Source organism: Andrena cerasifolii, chromosome 6 (assembly GCF_050908995.1).
Source record: "Andrena cerasifolii isolate SP2316 chromosome 6, iyAndCera1_principal, whole genome shotgun sequence".
Classification (NCBI taxonomy): Eukaryota; Metazoa; Arthropoda; class Insecta; order Hymenoptera; family Andrenidae; genus Andrena; species Andrena cerasifolii.
The window spans coordinates 9,946,665-9,968,513 of NC_135123.1; the positions used below are offsets into that span (position 1 = coordinate 9,946,665).

The following is a 21,849-nucleotide window of genomic DNA, read 5'->3' on the forward strand; positions in this document are numbered from 1 at the left end:
CCTCGAGGGTGGAGCGCAGGGCGGCGGCGACTGATGGTTAATTATACGCGAAAATAAATAATCGATCGGCAGGCCGCGACCGTTTAAACGGTGTGCCGTTGACGGTCCCGGGGAAACCTGTTATAACTGTTTGCATTATCCATTATGGATACGCGTATGCAGAGCGGGCCGGCACACGCGACCAGTTATTGTGTAACAGAAATGTGTGTGCCGTCTTGCGGCGTGCAACGATCTATTAATTCACGCCCGACGGCTATTACCGCCGCCCGAATTAAGGATACGAGACTCCTAATTGAGTGATCGGCGGCTGTGATAGGCGCTCGATTAATTAGTGGCAATTGATACGCGGTGAAATTGGAGAAGCAGTTGGTTAGGAGGTTTCTGGCGCGCGGTCCGCGTACCTCTCCCATCGGGGCCGACGCGATCCTATTCTGCTAAATCCGACACGAACGGCTTACGGTACCTACGGGTTCGAAGTTTGGATCGAGAGTACGAGTTGAGCAGTGACTTCATTCGGAAGAGCTCCACTCAGGACCACCGTGTACCGATACGTAGGGTAACTCGTGGTAATATGCCACGGTTAACTTTGAAACGCGATAACTCGCGAATATAAGTGGATGCAGGGAGAAAGATAGAACCGTATGAAAGTGTAACTAATTCGGTGTATTGGCTAATAAGTAGAGATATGTAAATTTTATAGTTCGATAAGAAACGTACAAATATAAAAGTCCTCAAAAGTGGCATATTACCCAAATGATGGGTAAATATGCCACAAGCTATGAAGTGCGAACTAATCACTCGAATTTATCAGAATCAACAATATTCTAAACTGTTCAAACTATTAGTAACTAATAACAAATATTTGAACTCGATGAAACGAAGAATATATTTGAAAAAAATTGCTATTTCTTACAAACTAAACAGTCTCCTATCTCTACGCAGTTTTCATGGATCCACTTTTTGCAACAAGTAGTTTTGTAATCCAGTCACATTTGGGTCCTTTTTTATCGTAATAACATAGTTCACGTATTGCACAGTAGTTGCACATTTTCTGCATCAGACGAATGGTCAGAAGAAATATCTACATTCTCAAAATTTGTTTTCTATTGCAGTACGAGCCTTCTTCACCATTCGAATGGCTTCCTTTAATCTTTCGGTTCTAATATGAAAAAAACTCGATGGCATTAAATAGAAAGAGATAAAGATATGTCACATGTGGCATATTACTCCAGGCGGCCAAAGAAAAAAGGGTTGAAAATCTCTCCACGAAATACACAGTTTTAACGGATGTGTGAGAGGTTATAAAATTTGTTTGTTAGTATACTTTATCATAATCTATTGAATTTTTGTAGAACTGTTCACACAAATGTATAATCTGCATTCTAGTTGCAGTGTGTAATTAAATCAAGACGATACTTTTGTAACTTACCAGAGATTTACCGCGAATAAAAGAATTACCGTAGAAGTTACACTAAATTGAACGGAATTTTTATTTAAAAAAAATTATTGAGAAGTGGTATATTACCCCGAGTTACCCTATACCCGAGTGTCGCTCGAGCTGTCAGTCGAAGGGATTAGTCGCCATCGTTCCCGCTCCCTCTGAATCTTTCTCCGATTTGCCAAGAAACAAGCATCTTTTCCACACGCGCGTTCTCCGTGACATCACCCGTCGGATTGCTCAACAACGTCTCCGTTGAAAACAATCCCTCGGCTTCCGAGAAGCTGCCAGGGTTCGCGAGCGTTAAATGGAAGGAAAAGGCGGCCGAACCGGCATCGGCTCGCGATCGATTTGCAGCGTCTACGTGGAAAATCGAGGCGCGAAAGGCCTGGGGGGTGGTGGGCGTCGAATCGCTCGCACGACCATAAATCCAAGCGGCGAATACTCCCTTATGGAGGAGCGGGCGGGCTGCCCACGCCGTCGTGGCGACAACACGCATCGCCGCTGGACGAGCGGCGTATTATTGTGTAATAAGTACGTGCCGTACACGCGGTGCCCCGTACGTGTGCATGCAGTGATAATGCTCGACGTTTAATTATTAACGTCACATGCACGCCGCTCGCTCGCGCGCGCACACACGCGGCCAGGCAGCGTTGCGCCGTGTACCTGACGCAGGAGAGAAAGATAGAGAGAGAGAGAGCGAGACGGAGAGAGATAGGCAGAGAGAGAGAGAGAGAGAGAGGAGCGCGGCTGGTATTACACACGACCTCGTTAGTCGTTGCCGCACGGTGAATAATAAATGTTTATATCCGGCCTCTCTTGTCATCGTTGCCCGTTCCTGGTCGCGTAAACGAGCCGCGGACGCGGACGTGCCGCGACACCACTGGGAACAGTTTCATTATTAAAAAGGATCCCTGCCTGCCCCCCTCATCGGGGGCGTCAGCGACTCGCGTGAGAAATCCGTCTCGCGTGGTCAGAGCGGCAAGGTCCCGACCGGCCAATCCTGCCCCTTTTCCCATAGACCGCGCGGTTTAACCCAGTTATCAGTGATTTCGAGTCGATTGCGACGCGCGTGCCAGCGCGCGGCTCGATGATTCACGGGGATTATTAATAATTCGTAACGAGCTGTGTCATATGGGCGAGGTATACAAGGTGTAATAGAACGGAGATTATTGAATGTGAAATCGCGATTCGACAGGGGAGGAGAGTTTTTCTTCTAATCGCCTGATACACTGGCTACGTTGCATCCGCGGTGCAGGACCCAGCGATCATGGGATCGCTAAACGGTCTCGTGGTCCCCGGTCCCGAACCCCCCGAAAAAAAGGAAACCTTGGACGATTTCTCTTGGCCGGAGTATCCCGTGGAACCGGCGCAGGGCAATTTGTCTCGGCGGAAAGAACGAAAAGGGAGGACCACGTCTCGCCAGGTATGTCACATGCGTGTACACGTTAGAAAGTTCCAGCGAGATTCCGCGGTTCCCCGCGGTCCCGAGATTCTGTGGCTCCAGACAGGGGGGGTTGCTCGTCCAGAGGGGCCGGAGGATAAAGCGACGGGGAATAAAAACCGGCGGGAACAACGGAAGGTGTAAGGCTGAAAGGATAAACGGAGGATCCGAACAAATTGCCTCGCGGCAATGGGGTACACTTGTCCTTGTGTACTTTACTTTATGTAATACATTACGCATACGCCGAACACTCTCTATCCTTATTATTACCGATCCTGGCATGAGAACGTGAAGTTTGTTAAACGATAGCGTCCTGCGATAGACGATCTCAGAAATGAACCGTAGAAATATTCTCCATAAAAAGTTGAGAAAAGTAAAACAATTACGCCAAGTACATGAAATCAAATAAATCAGAAAAAATAGAAGATAATAATAATTATAAAATAAACAAAGATGTGAAATCAAAATGAGCTGCACGTACGTAAAGGTAATGATAAATACAAATAAATATTTTAATACGAATTAACATTTTATTCAAAATACTTGGCGCTGCGAAACAGAAAAAATTCGTGTACTTGGCGTAATTTTTTTACTTTTCTGAAGTTTTTCTAACGCGTATACGTGTTGTGTTGACGAAAAAATTTTTTGTAGAAGACGAAGAAAAATGTTAAAATTTCCGACTGATCCATGAGACGATATTATGATATCTCTGTTATGCGCGGACCGATTTTATTGAAATTGGTCTTATTCGAAAGCTTATATGCGGTTTACATGAGACAAATGCCTTTAAATTTAGGAAATATTGCAGGCGTGATGAGATATTAATGAAATAGGTTTCAGGTTAGGTTGGAACAGCCCGGCGACGAGTAAATGATATCGGTAGCGACAGTCGACATATACAGGGTGTCTTTCCTGTACTTTCTTTCCTGTACTTGGCGTCGAGACGCTACCGCGTCTCTAGATATAAGCGAACCGTTCCTCCGGTTGATCGTACGGTGCTACATTTTACGATGCAAAAGAGGAAGGCAAGGGTGGCGGTTTTAAGTGCGAGCAACCGTAGACCGCCCTTTTCTCTCGCGGCAAGGACGAGAGCGAGTCGCGGAGGCCAGAAAGAAGGATGAAACGGACGGCTGGAGGGGGAGGCGTACGGGCCCAGAGGCAGAGAAGGAAATAAATTGTCGAGGAGACAAATGCCACCGTGATCGGCCGCTAATTTATTACGGGGATCGGAATTAAGCCGACAAAAAGCTGAAAAAGCCCCGCGTAGGCATCCCGGTAGAACAATGTGTTGGGTGTGTTCTCTCGGTGGCCGGTTAGCAGTTCTGCCACGACCACGGCACCGAAACGAGAGAGGAGCAAGCGCGACATAAAGGGAACAGGTAGAACGAGGACAGATCTATCGGCGCGGCAAGACGAGCGAGAGAGACGGAGGGAGGACAGAGAGGTGGAGGACCGGTGTGTTTCCAGCGACGACAAGAACGCGCGAGAGCGCGCACACACACACGCGGGAGAAAGGACGAGGACGGGAGAGAGAGAGAGAGAGAGAGAGGGAAGGTAGGAAAAAGACGGAAGAAAAAACGCACCGTAAGGTAACCGAGGAAGCGAGAAGGAAAGGGGTTGAATAAGGGGCTGACGAGGAGGGAAGATCGTGAAAGAGAGACACGCCGGAGGAGGAACCTGGACGATGAAAAGGAAGAGAATAGAGTGGCTCGTTGCGTTCGGCGAACAGAGAGACGAGGATAGAATGGTCGAAGCGACACAGGGCGAAAGAGAGAGGCGAAGAAACCATTCGGAGGAAGAGAGAAGGAGACACGGGCTCGCTCACTCGGGAGTCGGTTCCCACGGCTGCGCAGCATACCTCCACCTTCTCTCGCCTCTCTCTCCTCCGCGCTGCTCTCCTGGTCACTCGCCCCGTCCTTCTCGGCCCCGTGGCTGCTCCTCTTTCGTATCACGTTCCATCTCTCTCGTTCCTTCACCGTCGTCGCGCACCGCGCTCCTTCCGACCCGTTCCATCGCGAACCACTCTTTCCTCGCTCGTCTATGTCTAACCCGAACGCTATCTCTAGCCGCCTCTTTCTCTATTTCTCAGCTGGATGGAATAACCATCACCTTACTCTACTCCTCGCTCGCTCTCTCTCTCTCTCTCTCGCTCGCTAGTCGGTTCCTTCTCTCGTGCACGCGTTTCGCCACCGTGCACAAGGGCCCCGCAATCTCGGGTCTGACGCGTACGTATATACGTATGCACGGTATTAATCATCGCGGAAAACGGGCAACGAGAAAGAAGGAACAGGTAGCCGGGGGAGCGACTCTCGTTGCATACAGATGGGGCCTGGTACGATTCGGTGGATCGAGGCTGACGACGGAGGAGGAGGAGGAGGCGGTGATTCATCGTGGAAAAAGGAAGTCCGCGACGACTTTTCGCCAAGTCCTGGGAAAACGCCGGAGATCTCCTCCTAACCGGTTCCACGGAGTCACGTGACTGGATGTAGTAACGCGTGTAGCTAAATTCTTTCATACAGCAGAATCCACTTGGCTTCCAGGCGTACACTTTTTCCACCGTCGCAACGAAACCGTAAGATAATTCGCTGGACGACCGTGATCGTACAGGGACGCGTTCGATGCGAACGCTACACCGATTGATTAACTTAACTCGTTCGAACGGGTTAATTAGGTAAGCGCGTACCCAGTGGTTGGGTAACGATCATAAAACCGCCACGCAATAAAATTCGAAGAGTATCGCGGAAAGCCGGATCGTCCTAGTATTTAGCTTCTATTTTTAACCATTCACGCTTCAACTTTAACGTCTCGGCCGCGTAGAGGAGCGCGCGCGGTCTCGCGCTCGGCGAGCGTGGCATTTCCGCATGGAGAAATTTTCGTGGCCTCCATTCCTCGTCGAAAGGAGGAAGAGGAAACCGAGGATGACGAGCGACGACACCGTCGCCTCGGGCCTATGAAAAGTACGTCGACACACCCACGAACTCCAGCCGCGCTTTTCCAACCGTGGTTACGTACACATAGACGCGCACGGTGGTCACGAGCATGGCGAATTAGCAGATTCCCGAGGCGAGCTGTTTTTTTTTTTTTCTTTTTACCGGCAAGTGGAAACGCCATTGTACCACCCGCTACGCCTCTCCTCCCTCGTTGTTCTACCGAAGCTAGTCGACTGCACGAGCGCGTTTAATCGCGACTCGTTACACCGGATTATTACACCAACCAAATAATTTTATTCGTTCCTTTCCTCGTTTCGAGTAATGCGAACAAAAGTCACGCTTTCACAGTCCCTCTTTTAACGCCACTAGCGGAGCCCACGCGCATGCCGAACGGCAGGTTCTTTTATTAATGGAAATTTCGAGCGATATTACCTGTTCCACCGAGTTTCTATTTCCCGCGCAATCTCTTCAATTATTCAACGGAATCTCGCGCGGCGATCGATCCGATCCATCGACGGAGCCACCCCGAGGATCGCGGTCGCGAAACGCAGACTGCGCGCAGCGGTTGCCGATCCACTATCGAGGCGAGGGATGAAATAAAAAGTAGGGGTGCTCGATTCACCTCAAATAATCGATTCTTGAATCGATTCAAAATCAAATTATAAGAATCGATCCTTCTAAGAAAATCCGAACCAAAGAATCGATTCTGGAAGGATCGAGATGAAAAGAATCGCCGTAAAACTTTTTTTCCAAAATTAGTACATATACATAGAAGTCGGATTTGATTAATTTTGAAAGAATTAATATAAAAAATACTTTTACAAGGAACAATTTGGGATAGTTATTGAAGAGCATTGTATTGAATAGAAGAAATATTTTGCTATTGATTTTAAATATTTTATTCATCGTGTAATTGCCATTCTTTCATTGATAAAGAGAAAAATGTCCGTGGCGTTCGAAACGAAAAACGGGCGGAAAAGGCTGCGTGCAGACGCAAAAACTACTACTTTTGGCGAGAGGAGATGAAGCCAAGGGACCGAGAAGCTAGGCACGGCCGAGTTAGTTGGATCGTGAAAGAGGGGATGATGTCCGAAGTCCTAAGCAAAAGGCTAAACGAGGCGGAAAATCGGTGGCGAAAAAACGAGGAACCGTTCCGCGTGGACGGCGCACACGATCCAAGGGACATGTTAATAAGCTTTGATAGCGGGTATACCGTCAGCTGACGGTGTACCTGCTGCTCGATGACCACGTGTCGCGGCCACAGGGTGGGGCAGAGATCCACTCCCGGGTTTTATGTATCTCCTCAGGCTCGCCGCGACGAGGTTAGAAGCACAGACCCACATTATGCCACTCTCTCTTTCTCCCGGTGGCATTACCAGGCGCGCACGGACGTAAAAAGTCGCCCGCGGGACAGAAAGCCATTTCACCCATTATTACGAGGCGGGAGGAAGGCCCCGGCCGGCCGGGCTCGTTCAGCGCCCGCCGAAACAAGTCGATCATCCCAGGATGATGAGCGTTAAACAGAGGGAGGAGGCGGAACAGGAGTCGAGGAGGAGAGCCTTTTCACCCGCGACACCGCTCTTTAGTAGCTATTTGTAGATAAGTCGCGGCGTATTTGTAATCGTTACCAGGCGCAACGCTCTAATTGGTCATTCCGCTAATTAGATTTTGACGGTTAATTAGCCAGCTTTCCCACGATTCGAACAATGCCGAGCGAGAGACGCGTGGCGCCATAAGGGGACGGATTCTTTTCCCTCTAACGGGCCCCGCGACTCGATCCGCGGCCGTGATCGATCCGAAAACAAAAGGGACCTAGGTGCGTGCACCGCTGACGGGGACGGCGTAGAGAAAGGAAGGAAGTGACGAAGGTGGAAAAGAGGTCGATCGCGGGTGGTTCTAAAGATACGCGGCCCGAAGTCGCGACGCAGGCTGGTCCGCCTCTGGCAATAAGTTTCGCGCGCGCGCGCGCGCGCTACCGAGAACTTTCCGCGTTTGATCTTCTAGCGGCGGGCTCGATAGCGGATCGAACGCAGATGCGGCGAGATCACGTGCTACAATTTAAATTCCTGCCGCGAGAAATGGCTAATAAAGTTTCTACTTTCAAAGGAAAGAAATTACGGATATACACAGGGTGTCCTACTTCAATTTACAAGTGAGAGTTTAATGAAATTACTAGAGATGTAGCGACTGGTCGTTTAAGCCGACTATCCGGCCACTTTTGTAGTCGGCGACTAGTCGGCTTCTTGGGGGCGGATGAATCGGCTAGTCGGCCAAAACCCTAGTCGGTACATCTTCAGAAATTACTTTTAGTCTCTCGACAAGGGAATCGGCAATGATTTCGATCACTCGAGTGACCTTGACACATCCACTCGATAACCTTTCTCCTACATATATGTTCAATACAATGTTTTTCGAATTTTATTTAAAGGGTTGCGCTCAGTCAGGAGGCCGGAAAAGGTATGATTTTTGGGAATTTTTTTCTCAGAAACTATAAAACTTTATTCAAAAAACTTTCCTTCGTTCGAAAGGTAGTACGTTTAGCTATGTCTCTGAATTTTGGTGTTAAAAAATATTTATTACACAAAATGGCAAATGTTCAAACGTAAAATGTCGATTTTCAGCCACAATCCCGCTTAATTTTCGTTAATTAAAAAAAAATAAGCAAAAGAAACAAATATAGTTCGTCCAAGGACTAGATAATTTAATATATTAACTAAGTTTTTTGAATTTTCGATTCTAGATAATCCACTTCCGAGTAATCGTAGTCACCTGAAACCTCTCTTTCGAACAGGACATCTAGGAGACTGTAAATAACTTTGTTACTAATAAACATTTTGTAACGTAAAAATTCAGAAACATATCTAAATGCACTACCTTTCAAACGAAAGAAAGTTTTTTGAATTAAGTACTACAGTTTCTGAGAAAAAAATTCCCAAAAATCACACCTTTCTCGGCCCCCTGACTGAGCGCAACCCCTTAAAAAATTTCATATATCGCTTCGTGAAACCAGGACAAACCATACCATAAACCACCGAACCTTCACCAAAAGCGTTTTGATTCGCGGCTCGATTTGAAATAAAACGAAGAAAACGAATGGCATTCTGAGCATCAGGCTGACTCGCGCGGCTAGCCAGCTAGCGCGTCCTTCTCTCTCTATATCTAAGACGTAATTTATGCTAAACGTTTCGCGTCGTGGAAGCCGCGCGCATATCGCCCCGGTACACCCGACTCAGCCATTCATCCGACTCGGCCCTTCTCCCGCTCGTTCTCCTTCGTCTGGGACGCGAATCACGCAGCCTTTTCGGCCGTGGGACCACGATCATCCGTCCCTCTCGGTCCCACCTTTCTCTCTCCGACGTTCCCACCTCGTGTGTGCCACCTTTATGGGCCCCCCTCACGATCTCGCCCCGTCTCTGTCCCCCTTAACGCCTTTTCATTCCATCCTCCCCTCTTTCTTCCTCTCTGCTCTTCGTCGTCCTCTCGACCGTACCCACGATCCTCGAGTACGTACGATACGCGCGCACCGCTTTGTGGACCGACCCGCGCGCGCAGGACGACAGGAAGGATAAGGTAGAATGGAATTTTTTAATGATTCTTTCACGGGGTGGGGGGCAAGCAAGGGTGATTCTCGTGTTCCCCCCGCGTCGAACGACGCGACAATGAGGATCGAGTTACCGGTGAGGGATACGACTGATAATTAGGAGCAGAGCGGGAAGAGTTGGCACTGGGAGTTTGGTGGAACAAACGGGGCGCGTGTTAATTGGAATTAATAGGGAATGCGCGATCGCCACGTGAGAGCGGAGAACAAGTAACGCTGGGAATCCGGGCGGAAAGCAAGCGGATTCCGCGGGCAGCGATTCAGCACAGTGGTGGGCACTGTCGCGGGTCGTGCGGTTTTAATAAGTCGACCAGCATGGCAGCGGTAAAGTAAAGCAATTAACTCGACGAAAGAGCGACAGACAGAGGAGAGGGCTCTCGAGGCTCGATCTTGATGGGGGCCAGGCGAAGGTTACGATTACGTGTGTATCACAAGCTCGGCTCTTCTGTCTTTTCCAGCCTCTTAATTAACGGCAGACACGCGTCCTCACGTAGGGACAAACACGCTTGCGCAATCGGCGCACACGCTTCTGTTGTCTGCGCCGCCGGAGGGAAAGAGAGTTTCGGTAACCTGGCTCCGGGGCCCTCCCCCTTCCTCTCGTTATCGCGCGATCTTCCCGACACACACGGGGGTAATTAAGGATCTACCGAATGAATCCGCCGTGGAAAACCGAGCGAGGAAAGAGAGAGAGAGAGAGAGGCGAGCAGAATTTGCTACCTCTCCGCGCGATCTTCCCTCGTCGGATGAAAGAAGCTCGCCCACCTGTCCCCGCCTAACTGTTATTAATAGTACATTGTTGCTCTCGCCTGCCCGTGCATGCCTGCGCGCCGCTGATTCCTGTAATTAACGCGTTTCCGGCACCGTCGAACTGCCCCGCGTCTTCGAGCAAAGATTTTTCCCGCCGCGGGAGATCCGACTTCGCTGTTAACGCGTCGCTTTTCCCCTCGGAGCTTCCAACGGCAACTCGCGAAACACCGAAAGGTGTGGGGTGGTGTGGCGCAGTCCTTTTCTAACGAGAGCGAAAGTTCCCGTACGTGTCCAATTATTAAGCCTCCGCGTCTAGTTGACTCGTCTTCTCCAGTCGACGGTGCTCGGAGCTCCTATTATTCTGTTCCCGTCGGTCTCGTGCGGACAGATCGATTATTCCTTGTCACGCGACAGTCTTTATTGTATCAGGCGCCCGGGGAGCGGCGTTTTTTTACCCCCAGACGTAGGCTCATTCTCACGCACCGTGGCAACGAAAATAAATGCCGCGGCACTACGAATAGCGATTACCACGCGCGTTACGGCCCGCCGGCCCTGGTTCCGTCTTTTACCCCCGCCGACGTGCAGACGCGACGACCGACGCGGGGCTACCGCAGACGACGATTCAAAGGTTGCTCTCGCTACCGCGCAGGATTCCGGCCAGCCTCTCTTCCGAGAACGCCACTTTTTTTTTCGCTCTCTTTCACGACGCGACCGGAGTTCCTCTTTTGCCCTCGAACCGACATCCCTGCTCTTTCGCCCGCCCCGATATAGCATCGTAATATCGCGGTGCAAGACAGACGGGCTCTCGAAGGAATCACTGGGCGATAAGAAGAATTCCTCGGGTGCAAAGGAATATAACGCGTGAAAGCGAAAGGGAGCGAGAGAGAGAGAGAGAGATAAAACAGAGAAACAATGATTCGTCCGCGACTGGAAGGCTCGACGGAAGGCGAGGGAACGAACGGAGAGAGAGAGTTTTTGAAGGGAGACGGAGGAACTGGTCGCGCTGAGGTGGCGGCGAGGGGCGCCATATGGGTTAGTAAATTTAACTCTGCTCTCGCGAGTGAGCTTCGAAGACGAGGACAGCGAGCGAGGCGAAGAGAGAAAGGGAGAGAGATTACGAGGGAAGTGTAGAAGCACAAAAGGCCTAGCCATCTGCTAGTGGGCCCTGCAGTGCGTCTCATAGGCAGAAGTGCGCGGAACAGCGACCCAGAGCGACTGACGTACACCAGGGATATATGCTGGGCAAACATTGGCGTAGAGACGCGCGTACGCGTCGACGCTGGCTAATGCGCGATACGAATGACGGCGGGTTTAATGCGCGCCACTCGAAATAGCTACGGGATCGCCTACCTTGACGATTCTATCGGTCGGAATGGCGATCCAGTACTTCGACGCTCGAACTCTGCTTCGTCGCTTATACCGAGCGATTTACTGTCTATTACAGAATAAGCGTAACGGTAATGGTTTTTTCATGTTCCGACCAATGCCAGGAATTACCGAAGCGACAACAAGCAAGCAGTAAGCAGCAACAGCAGGAGGGAGAGACAAGTGCCTCGGTTCCTCTCTCTCTCTCTCTTTCTCTCTCGTCATTCGTACCATCTGCCATTCGTCTTCGTCGCGCACGCGTGCGCCACGCCACCAAATGCATACTTGTTTTTAATGTAATCGACCTGCCTCTTCCCTCGCCGCGACCGCGAGAAAGTAGGAAGAAGCTGGGGCCCCTACAATCTCGTTTCTTCGCCTTTTATTTGGCCATTAATTAGTCGACGAGACAGGTGCGATGCGACCGTGAGATTTTCACGCGATCCAATTTCCAATTTCGAGACACTCCGAGGGGAACGTCCTCCGAGCAGGAACGCCAGGGAATTAAAGAGATACGCCCTGGGCCGTTAATGACACCGGCCTAATCGACCAATTTACTTTTCAATTTTTCCTTATCGATCGTAACCGGAAACCGGCGGCGGCCTTTTACGAGGCCCTGAAACGCGCGCCGGTGGAACGGAGGGAAGATAAAGAGGCGAGCAGTTTCGTTGATTATACGAGAGTCGCACGCTAAGGTGCGCTCGCTCTTTCTCTCTCGCCACGGAGGAGATCGGTGAGCCGCGGTCGCGATTTAGCTCGTGCCTAGGCGACTTCGCCCGAGAGTATGCAAAGATAAGAGATACAAGCAGCGATTTTTACTCCCCGGTGAGCTCTGACGCCTCTTTCCTTAAAGTCCACCGGGAGGATCTTAATTTTCCTCGGGGAAACGCGGCTGCAGTCATTAACCGAGACAAGGATCGAAATTGCGCGCCGGTTGGTTCGGAAGTTCGCTGGAAACGGGAAACCGAGGGTGGCGAGATCCGAGGATCGGCTAACTGTACCAGAAAGACACCAGCACGCGCTGATTCCACACGTTAAAACGCTATAATTGCCCTTTGTTCGCTACCGTGTTATCTGCTCAGCGGGAAAGAATCAGATTGTCGTTAACGATTGCTAGAAACCGTGTCTTTGTAGCTGGACGATTATCTCTCGCCGAGGAGAGGGATCGGTATTCATAATGAATCGACGTTTTCCCGCTCGCCATTTTTTTCCACGTCCCACGAGCACGCGATACTTATGGTAATCGGCGCGATCGCAAAAAGCACGGAAACGCGATTCTTCGCTTATCTCGGATCGGCTCGCGTAACGAACGTTTTCATATCGCGCGTGCTCGTAAATCGTCGGGTGACGATATTTTAATTTATGCCAACAGTTAACGTGCCGTCGTGTTTTTCCTTTCTATCCAGAGCAATCCCTGCCTAACGGTAGCAGAACGCGGAAAATCCGCAGTGGATAAAAATATCGAGCTCGATCCGTAATCGCTAGAGTAGAATCAATATGGCGGACGTTTGTCGTACGAAGCGCCGCCACTTCGGAACTATCTGTGGTCTGTTTATGGTTAGTTGGATTTATAAGTCGTAATGAATCGAACTCGATGCGTACTTATAAACCCAATCGCAGTCAAGTGTACGTAGTATTTGAAATTAGACTCACCGGCCACGTAAACTCGAACGGGAATTTGATGGGATTGGTGAAGCTCGGCATGGCGACGTTGGGGCTGAGATTAACGATATTCTCGCCCAGCACGGGTGTGACGACGTCGCCGTAGGTGCACGGTGTCGTCGTGTCGATCTTCACCTGATATTGCTTCAGGCAAACCCTGAACCTGGTTTTGCAAACGCCCGAGCACTCGCCGGTCTTGGAAGTGCTGCCCGAGCAGCACTTGCCCAGACTGTCTTTTCCGTATTCGTTCACGAACGACTTCAGCCTCAACTCGAACACTCCAGAGGCGTTTACCTGAAAGAATTCATGATTTAGTTAAAAGGAAAGCCTTTGAAAATATCCTCCGGTAAAATAGATCGCCCTAACGGCCCGCTCATTGCATTCCGAAAGCGTACAATTATCGCAAACGTCGAACTCGAATTAGCAGGATTTGGAGGTTAGACTGGCTTGTCCACCTCGGCCGCATCGCGAGAGCGTCTTTCGATGTACCGTGTTTACTCGCTCCGCCGAGCTGTCAGCCTGCGCACGAAAGTCCAAGAAAACAGTCCCCTTCGCGGGAAGCATGAACGAAACACGGCAACTACGATAAACTTGGTTGAATCTGCTACGTCGGGGGTCGTCTCGTGCCCAACAGGACCGAACACGCCGCCGGGGCCCGGGCTGCACGTGTGTAAGCGCGTTTTTGCGCACGCGTGTCTCGCGCTGCGCATCTCCCAGGAGGAGCGGAGATATCCGCGCGAGAGAGTGACCCGGCAAAAAGCACTTTTTTTCACTCGACGAGACGCGAGCCCACGAGCGAAATGGGGAGAAAGCAAGGGGGGGGGGGGCGAGAAGGAGGGGAGCACAGAGGCGCAGATGGACATTTCGCCACGCGTGCTGCCAAGCACCAGCGATCGTGGAACACGAGGGGCGTTTTCGTGGCGGGAGAAAAAAAAAAAAGGAGAGTGCTGGAACACCAGTCGTAAATGTATTAACGCGCGCTACCGGTTCCCTCTGGGCGCCGAAGCGAGGAATTAATCGCGACGGTACACTGAGTGGTAGACGAGAGAAGGTTTTATAACTTAAGGGCGTAAAAAAAACTGCCACAACTCGAGGAGGGATAGAGGTTAGCCTAGCAGCGAATTTGTATACATACACGAAAACACCCAGTTTAAACATTCCTTCCCTTTCGACCACCACTGCACGTCGCCAAAGAACCTCACCCTAGTATTTCCTGCGGCGAATAATAAAACTGGATCTCCTACGTCGGTTCACAGTGGCCGGTTGTTTACGCACGAAAACGTAGGGACTCTATCAAAACGGAGATCGTTCTCCTGCAGACCTGGTGGTTACTTTGTAACGACTCGAGTGTTCCGACAATGTCTGTACAGGCTAGGGAACTGTTCCATCGAATAGCATGGGAGTTTATTGAGCTTCGCTAAGATTCGTGGCGTGTACTAAGAATCGCGGTTCCCGTCGCGACGCAACGACGGGCGGCAGGGGAGGGGGAGGGCCGGTTTTTCTTCGACGACAGTATATCCAGTGTAAACAGAGCCGATGCGTCAATATTTCTCCGGTTCCTACCCTCGTCCTGCGGCCAACAGAGTTCTTGACCACTGTGGACAATGGCCCGCGGCTATGCGCGCTTCACACAGAGCTGGCAAGTGCACACAGGCGCGCAGTCAGCAGACAAGCGAGCCTTCCCACGAGACATTGTATAGCCGAGCAAAGCTATACGTATATCGCCGTCTCACGTGAACGAGAGGAGCGCACTAACCTTACTATCGAGACTGCGGATCGTTTTACGATCCCGCTGGCCCCCTACGCCACGTCCATTACACCCCCTCTTCTACCGTTCAGAGTCTCTAATTTTTGTACACCTCAATTTCTCGTCTCTCGATGCGAGCTTTTCTCACGACTCCACAGAAATGTATTGCCTTGAATTCGAAACGATCGGCTTCCGTTTCGCGGGGCAGTAAAGACGAAAAGACGGGGGCGGCTTTACGAGTCGTAAGTTCGGAAGCAGAAAAAATACACAGCCAGGACGTCGAGCTTTCGAAAAACTATCCTCCGGCTCGAACAATTCTCATTACGCCTCGTAAAACAGCAGGCTCGAGGAGCGCGTGTACGTATACACACAAGCCGTGCACGGTCCTCGATGAGGAATTCTCATTTTTGGCGCGCTGGAGCGCTATTCTCGGAACGAGAATGGCCGCCGCCGACTATTTACGGATACAACCGGCGTTATTTCGTCACTAAACGATTTCCAGAGGCACCCTTTGAACGCCGCCGATCGGATAGGACGTTTAAGCGTCTAGTTACGATCGCGGGGGCGGGGATCGGGATTGGAAACAAAGAGCGGCGATTTCCGACGGTGAAGGTCGGAAAGAAGTTGCCAGAAAGGAGACAGTTGCGCGGGGGGGGGGGGGGGACGGCGACGGGGTCGTCGGTGGGAACGAGCCATCGCAAAGCCAGAGTGGAGAGCAGACGAAGAAGCTAGACACTTCTAAAAGAGTGGATCCAGATTTAGAGTTGTTGTACGCGGCGAATACTGTTGCCACTGCCTTTTCTCTCCTCTTTCGCCCGGATGCTTCGAGTCTGGCTAGCCGATGCGCGAGAGAGGAGGACAGAGACAAACGAGAGGGGGGGGGGAACGGTAGACGGAGAAGCAAGCAGCGAGAAAGACGGGCGTAGAAAAAAAACATCTCTCCCAGGAAGAATACGGAGACCCGCGAGAGCTCCCTAGCGCGTGGAAAAGAAGCAAAAAAAAAAAAATGGAAAAGAAACGAAACACTGGCGTCGCGCGTGCACGCAACCACGAAGCGACATTACACGGAGGGAATTTCACGAAATCGGCCGTTCGGATCGCGGGCGAGGAGTTAAAATTGGAAAGCACACTTTACGATCGGATCGCACTGCTCACTGATACGCAACGTTCGACTGGATAAATATATAAGCCACTTACGCAAGTGCTTAATTAGACGCGCGGAGAACGGCGTATAGGCGGTACGCGCACGCGTGCGCGAAAGAGAGAGAAGGGACGGAGGACGAGCGTATAGACGAGGGAATCTATTCTGAACGCAGCCCATCGACGTGTCATCGTTTTTACCCATAAATACCGGCGGAGCTTACGGGGCGAGCGACCGGTTTGACAGACGAAGAACGTCTTTGGAACCCGGACCAAAACATCGCCACCATTCATCGACAGCCCGGCGAAGGTCGGCCACGATGCCCCGCGAAGTTGACAAACGTATCGCCGCAGAGCATGACAACACTACACGTTCCCGTACACGTCCGTTGACAAAATAATCCTTTCATTATCACGCTAATTCTACCCGTACACCGCTTCCGCTTCGGCAAATATTATCGACCGGACAGATTCCTTTCGCGCGTGCTTATCGACCGTTCCATTCCCCTTTTTTTTTAAACTTCCGCGGTAAGGTAGCGCGGAGATTTAGCTGTGAATTTCTCGCCGAAACTTCTCCAGCGCTGCGCTAAATAACGCTTGCGACCGTGGCACCACCCAAACGATTACAGAATCGTACGCAACGGGAATGCAACTCTCTACGGACCTACTACGCATACCCTTTCGCGAAATCGTAAGAAATCTGGGAAACGGGAGCTTCGAAGCGATATTTTGCAACGCGTTTCCCGGCCAGACGGCGGATTCCAAAAATAAACAGAAATATTTCCGCCGAAACCTTCCGACCGTCTTTCAGAACCGAAAGCAAAAAAAAAAAAGAGAGTCTGCTCTCTCCTAAGTAAACTCATCCTTGGAGAATGCGATTCTCGCGAGACGTCGGGAGCGTTCTCCCGTTCGCGGGTTGGAGAAAAACGATCGGAGGTCGGGGAGAGTAATGAAAAGTGTCAGGCGCTTACCGCTCGGGGTGCTGGCAGGAGCACGACGGCGGCCGTCCACACGAGCATCGTGGTCCACATGTTTGGTGGTTGGGTAAGGGTTCGATGTTTACACGCCGCCGGTGCGTCGTCGGCGGATACGTGTGGACCGTGGTGCCCTGGTGTGCTCGTCGGCGTTACCTCCTCGCGTTGATTTTGCGAGGCTGCATAGCCACCGTACACCGTGCTCGAGGGTACGAGGTGCTCGTCACCGTCGTAACCTCCTCTCTCTCTGATCTCTCTCTCTCTCTCTCGATCTCGATCTCTCTCTCTCACTGGATCTGTGAGATACGTGGAAGGCGCCAAGACGCGTGTATGGTGCGTGTTAATCCTCGTCAGAAGTCGGCGCTGGAACTTTGGCCGGCTTTTCTCACGCAATGTATACGACGATGAAAAAGGAAACCGAACGGAACGAAGCTAACTCGCGATCGAAGGAGCAAGCCACGGGTTTCACCTCCTCGGGTCTGTCGCACTGAACACTGACGAAATACAAAATAGAAGCGAAGAGAAGAGGTATATCCGATCGCTGGGCAATAGGAGGTATCCACGGGATCCCGCGAGAAATGATAATGCGTAAAATCACGCGCGATCACTGTAACACTGTGTTGACACACTTTAATTCCAATTATCCGTGGGCACGGCGAGACTCGTAGAGCAGCTTCGTCTCCTGGGTGGACTATGTACCGTCGTGCGTGGGACCGGGCGAAAAACACAAGAGTATTTGCGATCCTTCGGGTGACGCCTGTTTACCCTCTCTCGACGGACGTGTTTGTGTCTCCCCGCTGGGCCCTGTCGCCGATGCGTTCGTAACGTCGGGTAGGATGGTTATCGCCAGCTTCTTCTGTCGATGGGTGGTTTCTGTTGTTTTATTTTTTTCCTGTTCCTCGACGTGTCTCTCACTACGCTCGTGTTGAGCGTTCGTTCGCGGCGCACGAGCCGCTACGCCGACGAGGAGCACGACGATTCGCCACGGGCATAATTTTCCACGGGGAAAAAAAAAAAGGCACTCTATACGACACACTCTCTCCTCCTCGCCAACCGTCGCAACAACGACGAGTCGCGCACTGACTGGCCGTCGACGAGCCGTGAGGAATATTCCCTCGGCGACCGGCAAGGGAGTAGAAGGAGAGGAGGTGGCGGCGGTGGTGGTGGTAGCCGTGGAGTAGAAAGAGTAGGAGGAAGAAGAGAGGGGTCGTGGTGGTGGAGCGAGGATACCCTCGGCGTGTGTGACGAGTCAAAGACGAACGGGAGAGTCAATGTGCTCTCCTCGAGAGAGGGGAAGTTTTCGTAGGGCCGAAGGGAGGGGGGAAGAAGGAGGAGAAGTAACACGGCAGAGAAGAGAACCGGCACGAAAGGCACCACTCCGCAGCTGAGCTACTACTGGATCCACAGATGCGCCCCTTTGCCCGCGGTACCGGTGCCGTCAGCCTCTGTTTTCCTTGTGAAAGTGCTCCGCCGGTTGGTGTGCGTGCGTACGGTCCCCGTGCCAGAGAACAGCTCGTCTCTCGCTCTCCGTCCCGTCTTTCTCGATCGTACAGCTCGCGACGGTGCTCCCACCGAAAATGCTCGCCCTCTCTCTCTCTTTCGCGCTGAACAGTTTCCGCGCCACTAACAGGCAACACTAGCGCCACACTGCGGTAACTCCAAGAAGCACTGTAACCATCGACTGCTCGCGGAACACTACCAGCCCGATCGACAGATGGCGAGTCCGATCTCGGTTGGTTTCGCGTGCACGATGACCGTAAGAACTCTGCGGAGTCGACTTGTATGCGCGCGCCTCCTTCAAAGAGCTACACTCTCTCTCTCTCTCTTTCTCTCTCCCTTTCCTTCCGTACTGTACAACTGTTCGGTAGCAACTACTGTCTATCTTTCTCCTATTCGATAAGCTCTCGTTCCGTTTCCGTGAGCCACACAACACGCGTGCGCTTCGTGCTTCTGTAACGACGCGTACGTGTTCGCGCGTCTACGCCACGGAGTGCAACCCTCGACTGGAGGTAGTAAGCCGGGAGCACCCCTACTTATAATTGTGGTCCCGCCGGGCCCCCGGCGAGAGGGGGTTGCCTAACCAGAGGGGTGGTGGGTAGCGGCTGCGCCGGTGGCACAGCGCGAGGAGCCTCCAGAGGGGCACGGGGAGCTCGAGCGAAGGGTGACGAGGGAAAGGGAGGACGAGGGGATGGTAAAGAGGCAGCTGCAGGCCGGCTGCACGCGCCCACCCCCACCACCGCGTAGCCCCTGTACGACACCCCAGCCACTCGTGCGGACTTCTTGCCTGCCTGCTCGCCTGTCGTACAGACTCCTCGGGGCGCCTGTCTTCCTTCTCCTCCCCGCCCTCGTCCCGTCCTCCCCCTGCTCCCCTGCTTTTCTGTTACCTCCCCTCGCCGCCCGTTGCACCGGTTACACTTCCCCTGCCTGTCTCGTTGTCTCTGTTCCCCACGAGCCACGATAACTTGTACCCCATCCGACGGCACGCGCCGCGTGCCACCTCCTCCGTGACGTCATACCCTTCTTTTTAAGCGTATTACGCTCCTTACGCGTCGCGATACGCCGAGAGGCGAGCACGGGCTACCGCAATCCAGCGGCGGGTCGCTCGAGTCGCGACGCACGCGTGACCATCCATCTATACTCGTTAATTTGATTACAGTGATGGGAGTTCATACCCCTCTTTACCTCCGTGTGGATATTACGCGCGTAGTTTTTAGCCGATAAGCGACCTCGAAGCTGCAAGAGACAGGGACAGACGGCTGCAGCAGCCTCGAGGATATTACGTAGTGTGAAGATTATTAAAAGATACCGCGGGATCGTGAACGGGACACGATTAATCCTCAGGTACATTGGTACGCGAGAGCGGGGACAAAAGGAACACTCTTTACATTTGGCCTAGCCTACAATTATCTTTTATAGATATAAAAATGAAAATTGTGCCTTAAGATACTATGTTTCTTGGTCTATCATCTGAACCCTGATTCAGCCTTAAGCGATAAGGTGAATGTCCCAATTTCTGCTCGTGTCCCCGTTTCTGCTCATTTCGTGTTTTTCTTATAATTATATGCGTTACGTTTGTACTACAGTTTCAACGAAATAATTCTAAATTATTTGAACATTTACGCGAGTGTTGCACGAGCTTGGGGCTAATCAATGCGCAGATATTGTATTCGATAATTGGGCTGAACATAGTTTCTGCAGTAAAAGTTCTTATTTAATAACAAAAACAGATACCGCATTGTGGTCTGGATTTAGATTTTTTACTACTTTTTATTATTTTAAGTAGAAAACAGGTGATTATTTTAAAACGCAATATAATGAAAGTGTACTGATATTGTCAGAGTTTTAAAGTGACAAATTATCGGAAAGCCTGGGAAAGGGAAGGTATGTTTATCGAGGATCTGAGAATACCTTGCCTGGCCATGGCCAAGTATTTGACTTCCAGGCCGCGGACATCTAGGCAAATGTCTAGATGTTACATTTTATCTTCGCATTGTTAAAATGTCCGCGATAAGCGTAATGGAATGTACGAACACAACATTTCAGCTGTGTATATGTAGTTGCGTCGTCTGTGTAAAGCAAATGTTTTGGAAATGTTTGTGGAAGGGGGCAGAAAGCGCGTTACTTTCATGACGCCGTTACGTTTATCTCCGCTCTCCCTTACTAATCAGCGTATAGGTACCTGATTCGTTCACGAGCTTCCGCGTTGGGGACCGCAGTCACCAGACGCCTCTCCTCTAGCCCACCCTTCCCGAAACCCCTTCAACGAGCCCGTAACGCGTAATACGTGAAAGTCTCCTGGGCCGGCCTGACGTCACTCGCTGCAAAAACCTGATGGGGCGCACCCCACTTACTGCCCCTGCGCGCAAAACACGCAAGTATACGCGGCCTGCACGGGGTGACAGATTATTACGGCGCGCATACTGGCTCGCCAGGGCCTTTGTGCTCGGAGCATAATGCCCTGGACCTGTCTCGGGCACGCATCGACATCACCCCATTGTTCCCCGGCGCGAATCGCATTTTTCGCCCTTCCCTCCCCCTTTTATTTAGCTAGCAGCCTGTCCCGCAAAGTGCCGATGGCAATGGTGGCGTCGTAAATCCAACGTTACGACTTGGGCTCGCCGAGTAACGCCGGTGTGGTTAAATTCCTAGGTCCCCTCGACGGATTCTCCTCTACCTCGGGCACCCCGGCTCCTCGGTAATGTTCACGGAGAAATTCGCGTAGAAAACGCGTTCCATCGACGAACGCTGGCAAATGATAGGGGAGGAAGAGGCGCGAAGGTGCGAGCTGGCAGGAGGACCGAAATCATGGCCACGTAATCAAGTAAACAGGAGGAGTGATAAGGTGTCACGGAGCAGAAAGAAGCCTTTGTTGTTTTCGTGGCGTGCACCGCAGGGACGGTAGGCGACCATGGTGCCCGTAGGTGTATGGTATACTTCCGGTCACGAGGTGGTTCAACAGGTCAGACCAACGGGGGAGCCAGATGGAACCACTTCCGGCCCCGGTCTCACCACCACACCGTCAGTAGGTAGTTCCTCCTTTTCATTGCGTAGCCTCTGCCATCTCGTACTTGCCTCGGACTCCGGCGATGCTCGCTTTGCACGCTTCTCGATCGCACTTGTACTTGGGACATCGCACTCCGTCGTTGCGTACGACTCAAAAGGGAGTCGATACAAGTGCACCCTTAAAGGGTCGCGCGCTGTACGCTGCAATTAAAATCTCCCGAAAGAACCAGAGTGATCAGCCGACTCAGAACCATCAGCAGCCCCGTTCCACTGCCGCCAAGAAACAATTACAACAACCGCTCCA

At 51.5% G+C, this 21,849-nt stretch overlaps 1 protein-coding gene across 1 annotated transcript in view; it reads right to left on the reverse strand.

The window, feature by feature from the left end:
• Positions 1-18,867, reverse strand: part of Delta (neurogenic locus protein delta) — a 47,901-nt gene extending 29,034 nt beyond the window's left edge. The window contains exons 1-2 of the mRNA XM_076815589.1: positions 17,040-18,867; positions 13,173-13,475 (exon numbers count right to left, since the gene is read on the reverse strand). Of these exons, the coding sequence (XP_076671704.1) occupies positions 13,173-13,475; positions 17,040-17,099 (363 nt within the window). The 5' untranslated portion in view covers positions 17,100-18,867. The remainder of the gene's footprint in view (positions 1-13,172; positions 13,476-17,039) is intronic.
• Between the last annotated feature and the right edge of the window lie 2,982 nt (positions 18,868-21,849).